The sequence below is a fragment of the Caretta caretta genome, chromosome 5, assembly GCF_965140235.1.
Source record: "Caretta caretta isolate rCarCar2 chromosome 5, rCarCar1.hap1, whole genome shotgun sequence".
Taxonomy (NCBI): Eukaryota; Metazoa; Chordata; order Testudines; family Cheloniidae; genus Caretta; species Caretta caretta.
Genome location: NC_134210.1, coordinates 18,665,242 through 18,681,916, shown reverse-complemented (window position 1 = coordinate 18,681,916; position 16,675 = coordinate 18,665,242). Strand labels below are relative to the sequence as shown.

General features: G+C 41.6%; 1 protein-coding gene across 2 annotated transcripts in view; it reads right to left on the bottom strand.

The window, feature by feature from the left end:
* Positions 1-16,675, bottom strand: part of DCC (DCC netrin 1 receptor) — a 948,489-nt gene that overhangs the window by 75,839 nt on the left and 855,975 nt on the right. For both annotated transcript variants that reach the window (XM_048850132.2, XM_048850133.2), the window contains exon 21: positions 15,984-16,016. In XM_048850132.2, coding sequence (XP_048706089.1) covers positions 15,984-16,016 — 33 coding nt within the window. The remainder of the gene's footprint in view (positions 1-15,983; positions 16,017-16,675) is intronic.

Sequence of the window (16,675 nt, the reverse complement as noted above, 5' to 3'; positions counted from 1 at the left end):
AAGTCTGCCTACCCAGGCTGCAAGGCTGACTCCCACTTGCAATGTAGATGTACCCTTAGGGGCAGATTTTTTAAAACTGATCAGCATGTTGGGTGCTCATTTCTTTTGAAAATCTGGTCCTTAGTGCCAGAATGAGAGCTGCCAGGTGTTAAGTACGATTGAAAATTTGGCCCTTAATTAGGTGCTTAAATGAAGCTGAGCTCTTAGGAAACTTGGTGCCAGTTGAGGGTGCTCAGCACTTGAAAATCTTGCCTTGAGACATAAAGCAGCTGCAAGAGAGAAGGTCTGAAACAACTGAAGCTGGCCTTCTAGCAGCTTTGGAGAGCGAGCTCAAATTGGATTGCCAAGCTGCCACCTGGGAAACTGGCTATGAAAGCCGGCCAGGTGTATATAAAAGCAGAGTAAGGAAGGCTGATGGAGAGGAAGGAGCAACAGGAGTTTGAGCATGGAATTGACAGACAGGAATTTGCAAGAGGAAGTAGGAATCTGATTGCCAGGAAACCCATCCACAGGAAATCTACCCACAAGGGCCTGCAATAGTTTGTTGTAAACACGATAGACAGAATGTGGGACTGGAAAAGTGGCACACACAAATAAGAAGAGAGATAAGATTAACTTGCTACACTGTACAGTTCAAGGTGGCAACTCCATTAGCTGCTCTTTGTCAGGAGGATTGCTACTCCCTTTTAGACTTAGATTGTCAATAATCAATAGATTGGGAAGATGACTCCGTACTCATCCACTTAGCCAGAAAGAAGGATGCCAAAGTTACTCAATCCAATTCTTGGGACTGAGACAGCCGCTTTTGCACCACTCCAGTGGCTAACCAGGATTCCTTCAGTTTTGGGAAATTCCTACCCCTGTTGCTACAATCCTCGTGTAGGGAGCATGGCCAGGGTGTTACTGAATTCCATCTATCCTCAGCGCTTGAATGGCCTCTTAGAGGTGCTGGGCATAAATCAGGTCAGTTCTGGTGGGCCCCAGGATTAGGCAGAGGATGGTGTAAGAGACATAAATCTATCTGTGCCCACACCAAGCAGAGTTCAACCACACCCAAGAATGAGGGCCACAAGGGTATCCAGGAAGTGGGGGAGGAGAGAGGCCACAGGGGAGAATATTCACAGGGTCTTAAGTTTGTTTTCCTTCAGCCAATTAGATCCTGATATATTTCCAGGCAGGAAACTGGAGTTTTGAGTAGAGATGAAGTTATCCCTTGACTACATTAGCTATATCACCTCTAGATTTGCTCAACTTTCAGTTTCAAACATTGTAGTGTCTCAGCAAAGCAAAAATTAAAACCAATATTCAGTGATATCTTTTTAGCTTCTTTCCCAAGAATGCTAGCTATGCATTGCTCATTAGCAAAGCTTTCAATGTCTCTCCCATTAAGGATGACTTTCTATGGGCTGCTTCATAATATTAGCCATATAACTGAATCCCTGCTGACTTGGGTGGTGGGGAGATGTTCCACAAACAAACGTGGCATTTTAATTTCTGTTTTCCTTAATCTCCTTGCTTATTATACATACAGAAACAGAGTATTTCAACCCACAGCATTATTTGTTTAGAAATAATCAGACATGCTGCCGAAAATCTGGTGCATATTAAAAGTCATCGTCCTCCCAGCACCTGGTAAAGACCCAAACCAGGCAGCACCACCTGATATTGCTGCTTTCTGTGTCTCAAGATTTTAGAGCACCTAATTTTACAGTGAATAACATGAGAGGTGGAGAACACTTTGAATGTCAAGGAAGGAGACTTTCAACAAGATCAAAGCACATGCGACCAAGTACTTGTGCTAACCACATGAATCCAAAATGGTTTTCAAAGAAACCTGAAAACAGGCACTATTTTCTTTGACCTCACTGCAGCATATGATGTGGTATGGCCCACGGGTCTTCTTGTTAAAAATTAAGAATCCTTCCACCATGGGTCACTGATGTCATCGAACTGCTACTCCAAGATAGACGATTCAAGGTGCATGTAGGTGAGCAAACAAGTGCTTGGAAAAAACAGATGAACGGGTTGCCCCAGGGATCTGTTCTAGCCCCAACCTTTTTCAATATATACATCAATGACCTGCCACCAACCCAGTCATGGAAGTTCATCTATGCAGAAGACATCTGCTGAGGGCTACAGGCTCCAACTTTCTCTGAGCTGGAGAAGACCCTGAGTAACGAAGCTGCAAAGCTTGAAGATATGGTGCCTTCAGCCTAGCACCAGCAAGACAATCTCTGGCATATTCCACCTCCACTACGCCAACTCTAAGATGGAACTAAACATCATAATAAATGGCCAGAGGCTGAAGCATATCCAGTTTATTTAGGTGTGACCCTTGACCGAACACTGACATACAAAAGCCACCTGAGGAAGATAGCAGTGAAGGTCAAGACATGCAACAACCTTCTCAGCAAACTGGCAGGTTCTTTATGGGGCACAAATGCTCCATCCCTAAGGACCTCAGCCCTTGCTATCTTGTATTCAAGAGCAGAGTACTGTACACCAGTTTGGAGACAGTCAGCACACATCACAGCACAGATTTGCTGACTCACAACTCAACTCAACAACGTGCATCATACCAGGAACTCTCTGACTGACTCATCTTCCATGCATAGATGACTTGTGCATCCTAATACTGGTGGGGCACAGTCTAAAGGGGAGGACACATGACCACCCCATGTGTCTCCTGTGCCCAAGGACCCCCCCAGCCCTGAGCCCAGCCTGGGGCCACTGTGCTCTCCCCACCCCACCAAAGTTACCTGTGTGGGGAAAGGCTCTGTCCTTCTCCCACTGTGCCACCCCATGGCACATTCAGCCACTCTCCCTGGCAGCTGGGCCTAGGTGGGGAGCAGAGGTGGTGGGACAGAGTCACTTCTCACACTGGCTGAACTAGGCTGCTCAGGGTCACTGCTCTGTGCAGCGTAGCAGCTGCCTGAGAGACAGCCCAGCCACCACTGCCACTGCCCCAGCCAGACTCTCGCAGGCAGCAGCGGTGCTGCACAGAGCAGTGAACCGAGTGGCCGGCATGAGAAGTGACTAGTCTCACTGCCTCCACTCCCCGCCCGGACCTGGCTGCCAGGGATGGGGCCAAATGTGCTGGGGGGAAAGGCATGGCAGGAGAAGGACAGAGCCCTTCTCCTCCCTGGTTGTCTAAGCAGAACTCTTGAGGGGCATTTGACCCTGCATACTCCCCCCACGCATGGCGTATGCTTCTATGGCTCCTAGTTCTCAGCCACACTGCTCACCCTTACATAATGAGGGAGATTGCAGCTGGCAAGTTGCTTGAGAAGTTATGTGCCAACCCAAGCTTGCCCTTGTTTAATGATCTTTTTAGTCCACCAGCTATATCTCTTTCATCACGACACCTATTGTGGTTGAGGTTGCCATGCTAGGATGTGACAGCAGAGCCCTGTGGTGGGAAGACTGGTGCTTAACTTCAACCAGCAGTCAGTTCCTTGTCACAGACCCTACTGTCTGCTTGCCTGGCTTTGAACTGCCAGGTCATCAGTGGGCCCTTCTTTACTGATTCTGGACTGGACAAGGCCTTTGTGCAGCCAACCAGCACCGTTGGGGGTCTTTGAGACAATCCAAGCTGCAGCTGTGGTGCAGATCTAACAATGATATACATTGTGGAGGAGTGTCTGCTAGCCAAATCCAGCGGTGGGCTCTAAGAGCCCCACTTAGCCACTAGCAACATTATTGCTTGGCTTGCTGAATATGTAAACCGTAAACAAATAAATAAAATTGTTTAGAAAGCAGCTGTTTGAGATGCTCATGAATTACTCATCTTTTTTATCTCTGCTATGTTCACAGCTTCCAAGAGAGACTTAGAGTAGAATACCAAAAGCCTGGAGCTAACAGAAGCTTCGGCAAAAGGTAAAGAGGAGAGTTAGCTGTCTTCTGCTGTCACAGTATGGGAGCAGGTTGCTGTCTCTAGGCTGACATCAGGCTTCAGATGTATTTGCAGTTGTTTTCATACTGACAGAGAGGAAGCAGTAAGCAAAACAATGAGACGGTTTATAGTTTTCAGATTAATGATATTGAACACTGGATGGTTTATGCTTCAAATAGCCAAACCGCAACATGCCCACTGTAATCCAAACATGGCAAAGGTTGAATGACAGAAAGTTAAGTTCTCAGCATGACGAGCCTGCCTTAAAAACCCTATTTCCCTGAAAGCTAAAACAATTAGTGCTCTATTTATTCATGAGCTCAAAACCACTGAGGTGTAAAGTGGTTAGGTGCAAGCCACGTGCAATGCATTCATTCCCTATCCAGAAAAGTCAAAATCCTTTGAATTTACAGGGATCTGTTTGGATGCCTTGCTGAATGCCCTCAGAATGATGAAGGCCACCATTTTCTCCAGGATTTTGAGACATGAGTCTTGGTTTTCAGTCTTGAGTGATCTTCCAGCAGTGCTTCTGATGCTAGACCTATCTGAGGAGAACTTCTTTACATCCTGCCAGATATGCTTGTTAGATCAGATACTCAGCAGGTGTAAATTGGCATAGTTCTTCTGGTCCATTGTTTTTTCAAGGTTTATAAACTATAGATAAGGCAGATGGCACTCCATTGGACTTGTACATCGTGAAATTATTCCTAATGGTAGTACATTTTATACATGCCCCTGTAAATCTGTAACTCATGGGCTACCACCAAAAGGGTAATGTTATTTGAAAATCTGACTTCTCCTCAACACACAACACAATTCTAATTTGAAATAACACAGCAGTCTATACTGGCAAATTGACCCTAACCAACTCTGGAAAGCTCAAAGGAGTCATTGCATAGATTATTTATTTGAAGAAAAAAAATCTACTGAACTTCCCCCAGGATAAGGAAAATATCAACTCAAAGACTCACATGTTCCCATTGACCAAACATTACAAATCAATGATAAAACTTACCTAAGTCCACACATAAGAATCAGCTTGTCACCTGAGAAGACATGATTGCCAAATTTGGAACCAACCTTAATTCTGCATGTAACTGCTACTATTTTCTCATTACCTACCTATATACTAATCTGCTCCTATCCAGAGAAAATATGGAATGAAGAACTTGATATTAGCTTATCATATGAAAACTGGGATAGGATAAAACAAAATAAACCAACCTCTTCATCACCCACTGTCCACTTATTTAAAAAAAAAATCTTAAAGAGAAACTATTTAGACTTCAACAAGACTTTGTTACTCAGCAACTCTAACAAGCTGTTTGAAAGTATCTACACACCTCGGATCCTCTTTCACATGTACTTTGTGCCTCTGACAAAAATTCCTTCTCATATGACCTGGTCTATAATTTTACTTTTACCTTCATATTGACAGTTATTGCCTTGGAACTTGAGCAGGCCTATAAATCTCACACATTCAAAGTAAATAAGGGGAACCTAAATGCCATTTCCAAATGCACCTAACCCATGGCACGAAGGCTCCTAAGGGATTTGGGTACATTTGTAAACTAGATTTTGGCTTCTCAGTGACTTAGGCACTTTTGAAAATTTCACACTCAATGTACATTGCCTTAAATCTCTGTGTACCTCTATCCTTTGCAAAGAGCAAGGGGGACTCCCTATTCCTGGACATTCAGGGATGGATTTTTAAAGGTATTTAGGTGCCTAAAGATACAGATTGATGTCAAATGGAATTTTTAAATGTGCCTAGGCACCTAACTCACAGTGAGAAGTCTTTTGAAAATAAGAAAGTTTTTGAAAATCTCACTAGGCCCTGCTTTTAAGCAGTTCACTGTGCTCTTATTTGTTTTCTTCATCTGCTGTGCTTCTTTTCCCTTCTCCTTTGTTGACAAGTGCCTGCCTTGTGCTCTTGCCTCTTTTCCTAGCTTGCTCTTTTGACCTTTTAGATACTGAGCAGCTGACAGCAGAAGTTAGTTGCCTAGGCTGAACTAGCAGAGTGGCTTTGACACCACCAATGCTCCCACTTACTTCACTGCATGCAGCTCTCATGTTATTAGAGCATGCTGTGATGACATAGCTGTCATTAAGGGTCATGGTTAGGTCCTGCTGAGCCATGTGAGTTTCTCATCCTCCCTCTGTCTCCTCTTTCCTGTAAATCTCTTTCTTTGCTCCATCCAAACCATAATCCTAGTGGAAAGATAGGCAGGGGGTTAATGAAACAGCTGCAGCAAAAGAAATGGGAGGGAGCACAGGCAGAAAATTGAAGGAAAAAATAATGCATGGGCACATTTCTCAGTAGCTGCTTTGGAACCTGGGGAGCAAATAGGTCTCATTATAGGCATGACAGTCTTTCTAGATTCCAAAGTGGAAAACTCTGTGGGAGAAACATTGGAGATTATGTTGGCAGGAACAATCCTGCACTAACAGTAGAATGAAGCAGATGCCCTAATAGGGTAAATTCTGTTATTCTATGAGAAGGACAGATGTGATGGAATACACACTAAGGGCCTGATCCAACACTCTCTTAGGTATGTCTAGGGTGCTTATCACCTTATAATCAAAACTCAGCTTCTAATTGGATTTTATCTTGGAGTGTGCTTCTACTGGGCCAAATCCTGAGATCCTTACTAAGGTTTTACTTGGTGCTTACTTACCTCCACTGAAGCCAATGTCAAAATTATCTTGACTTCAGTGGGGCCAGGACAAACAGTAGTTTGTGTAAGAATTGTGTGAAAACTGAATAAGAACCTCAGGATTTGGCTCATATGCTTAAGAAATTTATTAGATGACTTTAACGTACCTCTTTACTGATTTAGGACCTGATCCAATGCACATTACATACCATAAGATGGGATCCTTAATGACATACAATACTAAGTAGTCCACAGAAATGTGCTGTTTCTGGATGGTCCAAAAGGTGCAAAAGTCTTACTATTATCCCTAAGTGAGATATCATAGATGGATGGGAAATTAAAGCCTGGTTTTTACATAACACAGTCATAAATAACTCAAAATGGTACGTTAGAGCTACTCTGGAAACATATTTGTGTATAGGTAATACCAGAATGTTTCAAAACACAGAACATGAGCTCAGAATATCCTAATGTCTGTTAAAACAACAAACTACATTTATAATGTATCAATAATGTGGCCCAGTCAAAAAACTCCCTAAACAAACTCCAAATCAAAACAAACTAGGGTATTCATAGATTATGTCTGAAATCTCAATATTAACTTAACCCCCTGAATGTATTGGTTGCACTTGAATCTCAGAATATAGTAGATTAAAACACTTTCTGAAATCTATACCCAACCAAATCAAATTTTATTCAGAGTTTATTTAATCACATATATCACAAACATTCCTCAGATTGTTCAAGGGACCGTATTTTAGCCTTTAAGTTACTTTTAAAATTTAATTTTGTGTTCATGAAAGTTGCTGGATTGAGAGCATTGAAAGACCTACACAGGACAGTTCCAGTATGGGCAGGATCTGTAAAAATCCTGACCAGCTATATGATTCAGAGTTTTTCAGTTGTCAATCCTTGGTCTCCCTTCTGGGATTGAAAACAAGATTGCGGAAATCTGTACTCTAGTAACTGAGCTGAGACCACTAACTCATTTAACCAAAAAGCAATCCAGTGATAACACTTTTGTAGTTGCTGACACTGACTTTCAATTTATGGCCTACATACAAGAGTCTGCATCTCAGTACTCCATGAGACATCTTCAGGTTCTTGTGTAATAATGGTGATTAACTATGGTCTGAAGGAGTGTAACTTTCATGTCTAAGACAATTAAACTTAACTGATACATTTAAAATGTGTTTTGATTTTTTAAGAATAAATTTGTGCCTACCAGTACCACTGGTAATATTCAAGGTGTCTTTCCATTCTATTTGACACAATTCAGATTGCCATGATACAGTTCACCAACAACACATCTAGCAGGAGCTCTATTGCTATGACTGGCATAGCTCTGGAACTGTGTTTTAGACTATATTTAATTTACGGGACACTTTGGTGGAGAGAATCCCCTACAGCAAGTGATTGGTGATGATGTAGTGGAAGAACAGCATGAACATGATTTCTATATGGGGTTGATGGACTGTGCTTGAAAATGGAAGTCAGAAGAAAGATACAGTTTAGTAACACGAGCCTGAGAATGGGGACCAGGAGCATCTCAATTCTAAATTCGGCTCAGAGAGAGACAATAGCCCCGCCCCGGCAAGTCACTTAGGCCTAATCTTCAAATTAGCATGCACCTAAACATGCAGGTCAGCACCCACAACTCCCATGTCACTGTCAGTTTAAGTACCTAATTTTAACTGCTTGACAGTGAGCCTGACACTAGGTAAGATATAGAGCTCCCTGCATGAGGATCTCAGAGTCTCAGTATGGAGAAAAGAAAAAACACCCCTACCTTATTCTGACTGAAAACTTGAGCTCCTACTACACCTATCCGTCAGCCTTGCTGTGCTATCTATCCATCCTATTGTTTTTACCATATTGATATACTTTTCTATATCAACTTCTATGTGTATTATATATGGCTCTTCGAAACTAGCTCTCTCTATAAGTTATCTTGAGTTACAACTGTGTTTAGTGCCTATAATAGGACAGAAAGTCCTGCTTTCTCACTTTCAGTTCAAAAGAATCATAGAATATCAGGGTTGGAAGGGACCTCAGGAGGTCATCTAGTCCAACCCCCTGCTCAAAGCAGGGCCAATCCCCAACTAAATCATCCCAGCCAGGGCTTTGTCAAGCCTGACCTTAAAAACCTCTAAGGAAGGAGATTCCACCACCTCCCTAGGTAATGCATTCCAGTGCTTCACCACACTCTTAGTGAAGAAGTTTTTCCTAATATCCAATCTAAACCTCCCCCACTGCAACTTGATACCATTACTCCTTCTTCTGTCATCTGCTACCACTGAGAACCGTCTAGATCCATCCTCTTTGGAACCCCCTTTCAGGTAGTTGAAAGCAGCTATCAAATCCCCCCTCATTCTTCTCTTCTGAAGACTAAATAATCCCAGTTCCCGCAGCCTCTCCTCATAAGTCATGTGTTCCAGTCCCCTAATCATTTTTGTTGCCCTGCACTGGACTCTTTCCAATTTTTCCACATCCTTCTTGAAGTGTGGGGCCCAAAACTGGACACACCAACGTCAAATAGAGGGGAACGATTACGTCCCTCGATCTGCTGGCAATGCCCCTACTTATACAGCCCCAAATGCCGTTAGCCTTCTTGGCAACAAGGGCACACTGTTGACTCATATCCAGCTTCTCGTCCACTGTAACCCCTAGGTCCTTTTCTGCAGAACTGCTGCCTAGCCATTCGGTCCCTAGTCTGTAGCACTGCATGGGATTCTTCCATCCTAAGTGCAGGACTCTGCACTTGTCTTCGTTGAACCTCATCAGATTTCTTTTGGCCCAATCCTCTAATTTATCTAGGATAAAAGGATTATGTTTGTGCTGACAAAACCTTAACTGTAACATTACTCGTGATACTACACTTGTTCTTTGATCAGTGAATCAAAGTACCATGTACATTCTCAGCATAGACCTGCACTGAGCCTTGCTGAGCAGTAGTTCTGGGCAAATGGAGCTATTTTCCTATTTTCCTAGCAGATTTATATAAACAAACTTGAAATAGCCTTGTTCATATCCTGGTATTATATTTGCACAGTATTCAAGACCCTATTTGAATCTGTAGTAAAATGCATGTTTATTACAGTGGAAAAGGAAGTGATTAGACCTCTTGGTGATACAAGGAATGTATATTCGTATATGATACACAGGCTAGTTCTACCTTCCACTGACACGCTTATTTAGTTCTTCACATGAATTAAACTACAGCACCATTTTTCAAAGGGGGTGCAACCGGCCTCTCTGCTGAGGCTCTGATCTTTTTCCAAGAGGGACTCGGGCAAGTCTAGAGAAAATGAAGAGAAGACTATACTTTTCCCCCCTACTTATTAATTTTTTAAAAGGGCATAGCCAATGCTGTATCTAGAATATTCAATAAATGTTCCTGTATTTTTGCTGGTTTCTACATGGATACAAGCCAGCAGACAAGAAAGAAGAACACCGCTGATCCTGACTTCATATTTAAATTATGCACCTTTTTCATGGGCAGTAGCTGTGGGACAAATACAGAAGAATCCTGAACTAGAATCATAGAATCATAGAATATCAGGGTTGGAAGGGACCCCAGAAGGTCATCTAGTCCAACCCCCTGCTCAAAGCAGGACCAATTCCCAGTTAAATCATCCCAGCCAGGGCTTTGTCAAGCCTGACCTTAAAAACCTCTAAGGAAGGAGATTCTACCACCTCCCTAGGTAACGCATTCCAGTGTTTCACCACCCTCTTAGTGAAAAAGTTTTTCCTAATATCCAATCTAAACCTCCCCCACTGCAACTTGAGACCATTACTCCTCGTTCTGTCATCTGCTACCATTGAGAACAGTCTAGAGCCATCCTCTTTGGAACCCCCTTTCAGGTAGTTGAAAGCAGCTATCAAATCCCCCCTCATTCTTCTCTTCTGCAGGCTAAACAATCCCAGCTCCCTCAGCCTCTCCTCATAACTCATGTGTTCCAGTCCCCTAATCATTTTTGTTGCCCTTCACATTTTTGTTGCCCTTCGTTGACTCTCTCCAATTTATCCACATCCTTCTTGAAGTGTGGGGCCCAAAACTGGACACAGTACTCCAGATGAGGCCTCACCAATGTCGAATAGAGGGGAATGATCACGTCCCTCGATCTGCTCGCTATGCCCCTACCTATACATCCCAAAATGCCATTGGCCTTCTTGGCAACAAGGGCACACTGCTGACTCATATCCAGCTTCTCGTCCACTGTCACCCCTAGGTCCTTTTCTGCAGAACTGCTGCCTAGCCATTCGGTCCCTAGTCTGTAGCTGTGCATTGGGTTCTTCCGTCCTAAGTGCAGGACCCTGCACTTATCCTTATTGAACCTCATCAGATTTCTTTTGGCCCAATCCTCCAATTTGTCTAGGTCTTTCTGTATCCTATCCCTCCCCTCCAGCGTATCTACCACTCCTCCCAGTTTAGTATCATCCGCAAATTTGCTGAGAGTGCAATCCACACCATCCTCCAGATCATTTATGAAGATATTGAACAAAACCGGCCCCAGGACCGACCCTTGGGGTACTCCACTTGATACCGGCTGCCAACTAGACATGGAGCCATTGATCACTACCCGTTGAGCCCGACAATCTAGCCAGCTTTCTACCCACCTTGTAGTGCATTCATCCAGCCCATACTTCCTTAACTTGCTGACAAGAATACTGTGGGAGACCGTGTCAAAAGCTTTGCTAAAGTCAAGAAACAATACATCCACTGCTTTCCCTTCATCCACAGAACCAGTAATCTCATCATAAAAGGCGATTAGATTAGTCAGGCATGACCTTCCCTTGGTGAATCCATGCTGGCTGTTCCTGATCACTTTCCTCTCATGCAAGTGCTTCAGGATTGATTCTTTGAGGACCTGCTCCATGATTTTTCCAGGGACTGAAGTGAGGCTGACTGGCCTGTAGTTCCCAGGATCCTCCTTCTTCCCTTTTTTAAAGATTGGCACTACATTAGCCTTTTTCCAGTCATCCGGGACTTCCCCGGTTCGCCACGAGTTTTCAAAGATAATGGCCAATGGCTCTGCAATCACAGCCGCCAATTCCTTCAGCACTCTCGGATGCAACTCGTCCGGCCCCATGGACTTGTGCACGTCCAGCTTTTCTAAATAGTCCCTAACCACCTCTATCTCCACAGAGGGCTGTCCATCTCTTCCCCATTTTGTGATGCCCAGCGTAGCAGTCTGGGAGCTGACCTTGTTAGTGAAAACAGAGGCAAAAAAAGCATTGAGTACATTAGCTTTTTCCACATCCTCTGTCACTAGGTTGCCTCCCTCATTCAGTAAGGGGCCCACACATTCCTTGGCTTTCTTCTTGTTGCCAACATACCTGAAGAAACCCTTCTTGTTACTCTTGACATCTCTGGCTCTAGTTACCTAACTAGAGGTAAGACAGGCCTGGATAACCAAGCTATAGCAATTTTGTACACCACACATTCAGAAATATAACTCCAATGCCCACAGAAAAACTACAGCCCTCATCCTTTAAGTAACTCTAGGAAGGCAAACATAAGCACCAGTATGGAGCCCTACTGGGGTTCCATATGGGTGCAGGTGCCTGTCTGTACAGAGTCTGTTGGAGGGCTGAGGCCTAGATTAGTTATTTGCTATCTGAAGTGACAGCAAGAGGGGCATGACACAAAACATTAAATTGTGCAATATTATGTTATGTACATGCAGTTTTACATCTAACTTGAATTAATGCACCATACCATAATGCTTTGAAGAGCAACAGTTATCACTAAAAACGCCCCTACCCTTTTGTTTTCAAGCCTATTTTATGTTATATTGTTGGATTTCAAGTTGATAATCCAAATTTATTATGTGGGTAGCAAGTTAGCTGCACTGTTACCAAAATGATAACTCAAGTTTCCCTCTATTTGCATTTATTTAAAATCATTCCCAAGGTATCTGAGCAAATTGGCATCTTCTTTACACTCCTGATTTTCTATTAAGATCAGAATTGACTGATTACTTGATTGCCTCATTTGTAAACTGGCATCAAAGGTAGAAGGAACATTTTGTAACAGGCAGTCCTGGAGTTATAACAGTTGGGGATCTTACTGAAAATCAAGATGCCCCGTTTGTTTTATCAGCTAAGGCAAGTCTAATGAAATATGCTGAGATTTTTGCAGAGATCTAATGGAGTTATGTGCCCAACTCACATTGTCTTTAATTAGAAGAAGAGTGCCTAAGTGGTTTAGGCCCCACTGAAAATCATAGCCTATCTACTTATTATTCTTAACTGTTCCTCAGTACTGATAATTTTATTATTAGGGCTATCAATTAATCACAGTTAACGTATGCAATTAATGCAAAACAAATTAACTAGATTAAAGAATAGTTACAATTAATTACCATTTTAATTGCCCTGTTAAACAAAAATAGAATACCAATTTAAATGTATAATAAATATTTCTGAATGTTTTTCTACATTTTCAAACATATTGTTCTAAATTACAACACAGAATACAAAGTGTACAGTGCTCACCTTTTAGTATTATTTTTATTACAAATATTTACATCATAAAAATATAAACAAAAGAAATAGTATTTTTCAATTCACCTTATACAAGTCCACTCAATCTTACGTCTTGTTCAGCCAATCGCACAGACAAACAAGTTTGTTTACATTTATGGGAGATCATGTCGCCCGCTTCTTAACTACAATGTCACCTATGAGTGAGAACAAGCATTCACATGGGACTGTTGTAGAGGGCGTTGCAAGGTATTTATGTGCCAGATATGCTAAAACATTCGTATGCCTCTTTGTGCTTTGACTTGTAGGCTGTAAAGTTTTACATTGTTTTGCTTTTGAGTGCAGTTATGTCACCAAAAAAATCTACATTTGTAAGTTGCACTTTCATGATAAAGGGATTTCCCTACAGTATTTGTATGAGGTAAACTGAAAAATACTATTTCTTTTGTTTATATTTTTTACTGTGAACATATTTGTAATCCAAAATAATTAAGAGACCACTTGTATACTTTGTATTCTGTGTTGTATTTGACAGGTTTCAGAGGAACAGCCGTGTTAGTCTGTATTCGCAAAAAGAAAAGGAGTACTTGTGGCACCTTAGAGACTAACCAATTTATTTGAGCATGAGCTTTCGTGAGCTACAGCTCACTTCATCAGATGTATACCGTGGAAACTGCAGCAGACTTTATATACACACAGAGAATATGAAACAATACCTCCTCCCACCCCACTGTCCTGCTGGTAATAGCTTATCTAAAGTGATCAACAGGTGGGCCATTTCCAGCACAAATCCAGGTTTTCTCACCCTCCACCCCCCCACACAAATTCACTCTCCTGCTGGTGCTAGCCCATCCAAAGTGACAACTCTTTACATAATCAAGTCGGGCTAAGTCATTATGCAAGGTAGCCTGTTTCCTCTTGTTTTTTCCTACCCCCCCCCCAGATGTTCTGGTTTAACTTGGATTTAAACTTGGAGAGTGGTCAGTTTAGATGAGCTATTACCAGCAGGAGAGTGAGTTTGTGTGTGTATGGGGGTGGGGGGGATGTGAGAAAACCTGGATCTATGCAGGAAATAGCCCGACTTTTATGTATGTGTGTATATAAAGTCTGCTGCAGTTTCCACGGTATACATCTGATGAAGTGAGCTGTAGCTCACGAAAGCTCATGCTCAAATAAATTGGTTAGTCTCTAAGGTGCCACAAGTACTCCTTTTCTTTTTGTGTTGTATTTGAAATCAATATATCTGAAAATGTGGAAAAACTACCAAAAATATTTATAATACATTTAAATTGGTACAGGCAGTCCTCGACTTTACAACGTTTGACTTACGATGAGATGTTTCTGAATTGGTACCTTGATTCGACTTATGACAACTGGTTTTGACTTAATGACGCTCGGTCCCGTAATGGAGTGGATTGCAGTTCCAAGTTACGATGTTTTGACTTACAACGCAATTTTCAGGAACCAATTGTGTTGTAAGCCAAGGACTGCCTGTATTTTATTGTTTAACGGTGCCATTAAAATTGTGTTCATTCGCAACAATTTTTTAAAATCTCATGCTTAATTGCAATTATTTTTTAAATTGTTTGACAGCCCTATTTATTGCTTGTTAGGCCTGCTTGGAAAGAACAATTATTTTAAAAAGGCAAGGGTGGGGGGTTAATTTGAAACTATTTTGCAGCCCACAATTTTTCACATTTTCCAAAACAAAATAAAATTGGTTTTTCATGTAAAAGCATGAAATTTGTGTGTTCTGGTGAAAAAACTAACATTGGTTGAAATCAAATGTCAAGTTTCAAAAAGATAAATGTTGAGATCCCTGTCCCCAAAGATAAAGAATGAAATCCTGAAACCTTAGGGTGGATTTTCAAAACAGTCTAAGGACGTATCTTCACTGGGGTGGGAGGTATGTTATTACCTTGTGGTAACTTACATGATGTAAAATCCTACTTAAGATACAGTTTATAGCTTTCACAGGTGCTAGCAAGTTGAGGTACAGACTATGGGAGAGCATAGGCTTTACACAAAGCTTACACAAGTGAAAGCTACAAACTGCATTGTCTTCACTAGGATTTTACGTCATGTTAGCTAACTCGAGTTAGCTAACAGAAGGTAACACTGCACCTTTTCCCCAAGTGAAGAGAGACCTATGGGGTTTGGATACCTTCTTTCCATTGAAATTAGTGTGAAATGGGAGTTCAAATCACCTTCTTAAACTTCGTAGCCTTAAACTTTTCAGATATCATTGTGAATATTTCCCCCTCTCAATGTTTTGAATGACATTACTTATGTGGAAGATGCTATAGTTGCATTGGAAACGGATGTCGACAATAAATCAGTTTGGAGTAAAAAGAAGATGAAAATTTCCAAGCAACAGACAACACAAATAATAAAAAAACTGTAGTAAGTTAACAGCAGAAGAAAAATGACTAGTTAGACAACATTTCATATTTGATAAACATATCAATGATAATGCCTTGAAAAGTTGACTAAACTTTGCTTTTATTAAACAGGGGCTGCTGACTTGAGAAAGAAAATGATTCATGATTTTTCACTGCAACACTTCAGAACTTTAATCTATAACCCATGAAAGGGTGCAAGAGCGGTCTGAATATTATGCTGAACTTAATTATACTTAATGTGAATTATTCAGAAATGCAGCAGAGAGAGTAAAAATTTATTTCGTACAAAGAAGCTTGACATTTTAATTGGTCCTTCAGAAAAGAGACAAAACAATTTCCTCTCAAGAAAATTTACATCTTCCCCATCAAAGCAGCAGCCTTTGCGAAGCAGAACTTCATTAACAAGATTAATTATCATGCCAGTGCCTGCCTCATCAGGTGTGCAGCCCAGGTGAAAAACAGAATGCAAAGTGACGAGTAACATCGTTCCTAACATTCAGCACTGATTCTAAGAGAAAACGTGACAGATTGAGGCTACTGTACCTTGGTCATTAGCCATTTTGTCAGGGTGCTCGACTGCAAGAAAAAGACAATATCATTAGACTGTGACAGCTCCTAGTAGGCAAGCTGACATATCAAATCAACAATTTTGTTAGCAAGTTTTCATATCAAGTTGCTGCTCTCCTGCACTTTTGGCAGATTGACTGGGACAAAGAGAGATATTTTACCATTTTCCTGTTCAAAGAGATTCTGAAGAACAGACAGGACAAGTACAAGTCGCACTGTATTTCTCATCAAATGTAGTCACAAGTTCTTAAAAAAATAAAGCAGTGAAAACTATATATTTCCTAAACTTGCTGGTCTATGAACTTAGAAGTATCCCCTGGGAAGTTTAATTAAGCTTGGAAGTGAAAAAGAGAAAGAGAGAGAGAGAGAGAGAGATACTGTTCCCTGAATGGTTTCAGAGTAACAGCCGTGTTAGTCTGTATTCACAAAAAGAAAAGGAGTACTTGTGGCACCTTAGAGACTAACCAATTTATTTGAGAATAAGCTTTCGTGAGCTAGAGCTCACTTCATCGGATGCATACTGTGGAAAGCATAGAAGATCTGTTTATACACACAAAGCATGAAAAAATGGGTGTTTTACCACTACAAAAGGTTTTCTCTCCCCCCACCCCACTCTCCTGCTGGTAATAGCTTATCTAAAGTGATCACTCTCCTTACAATGTGTATGA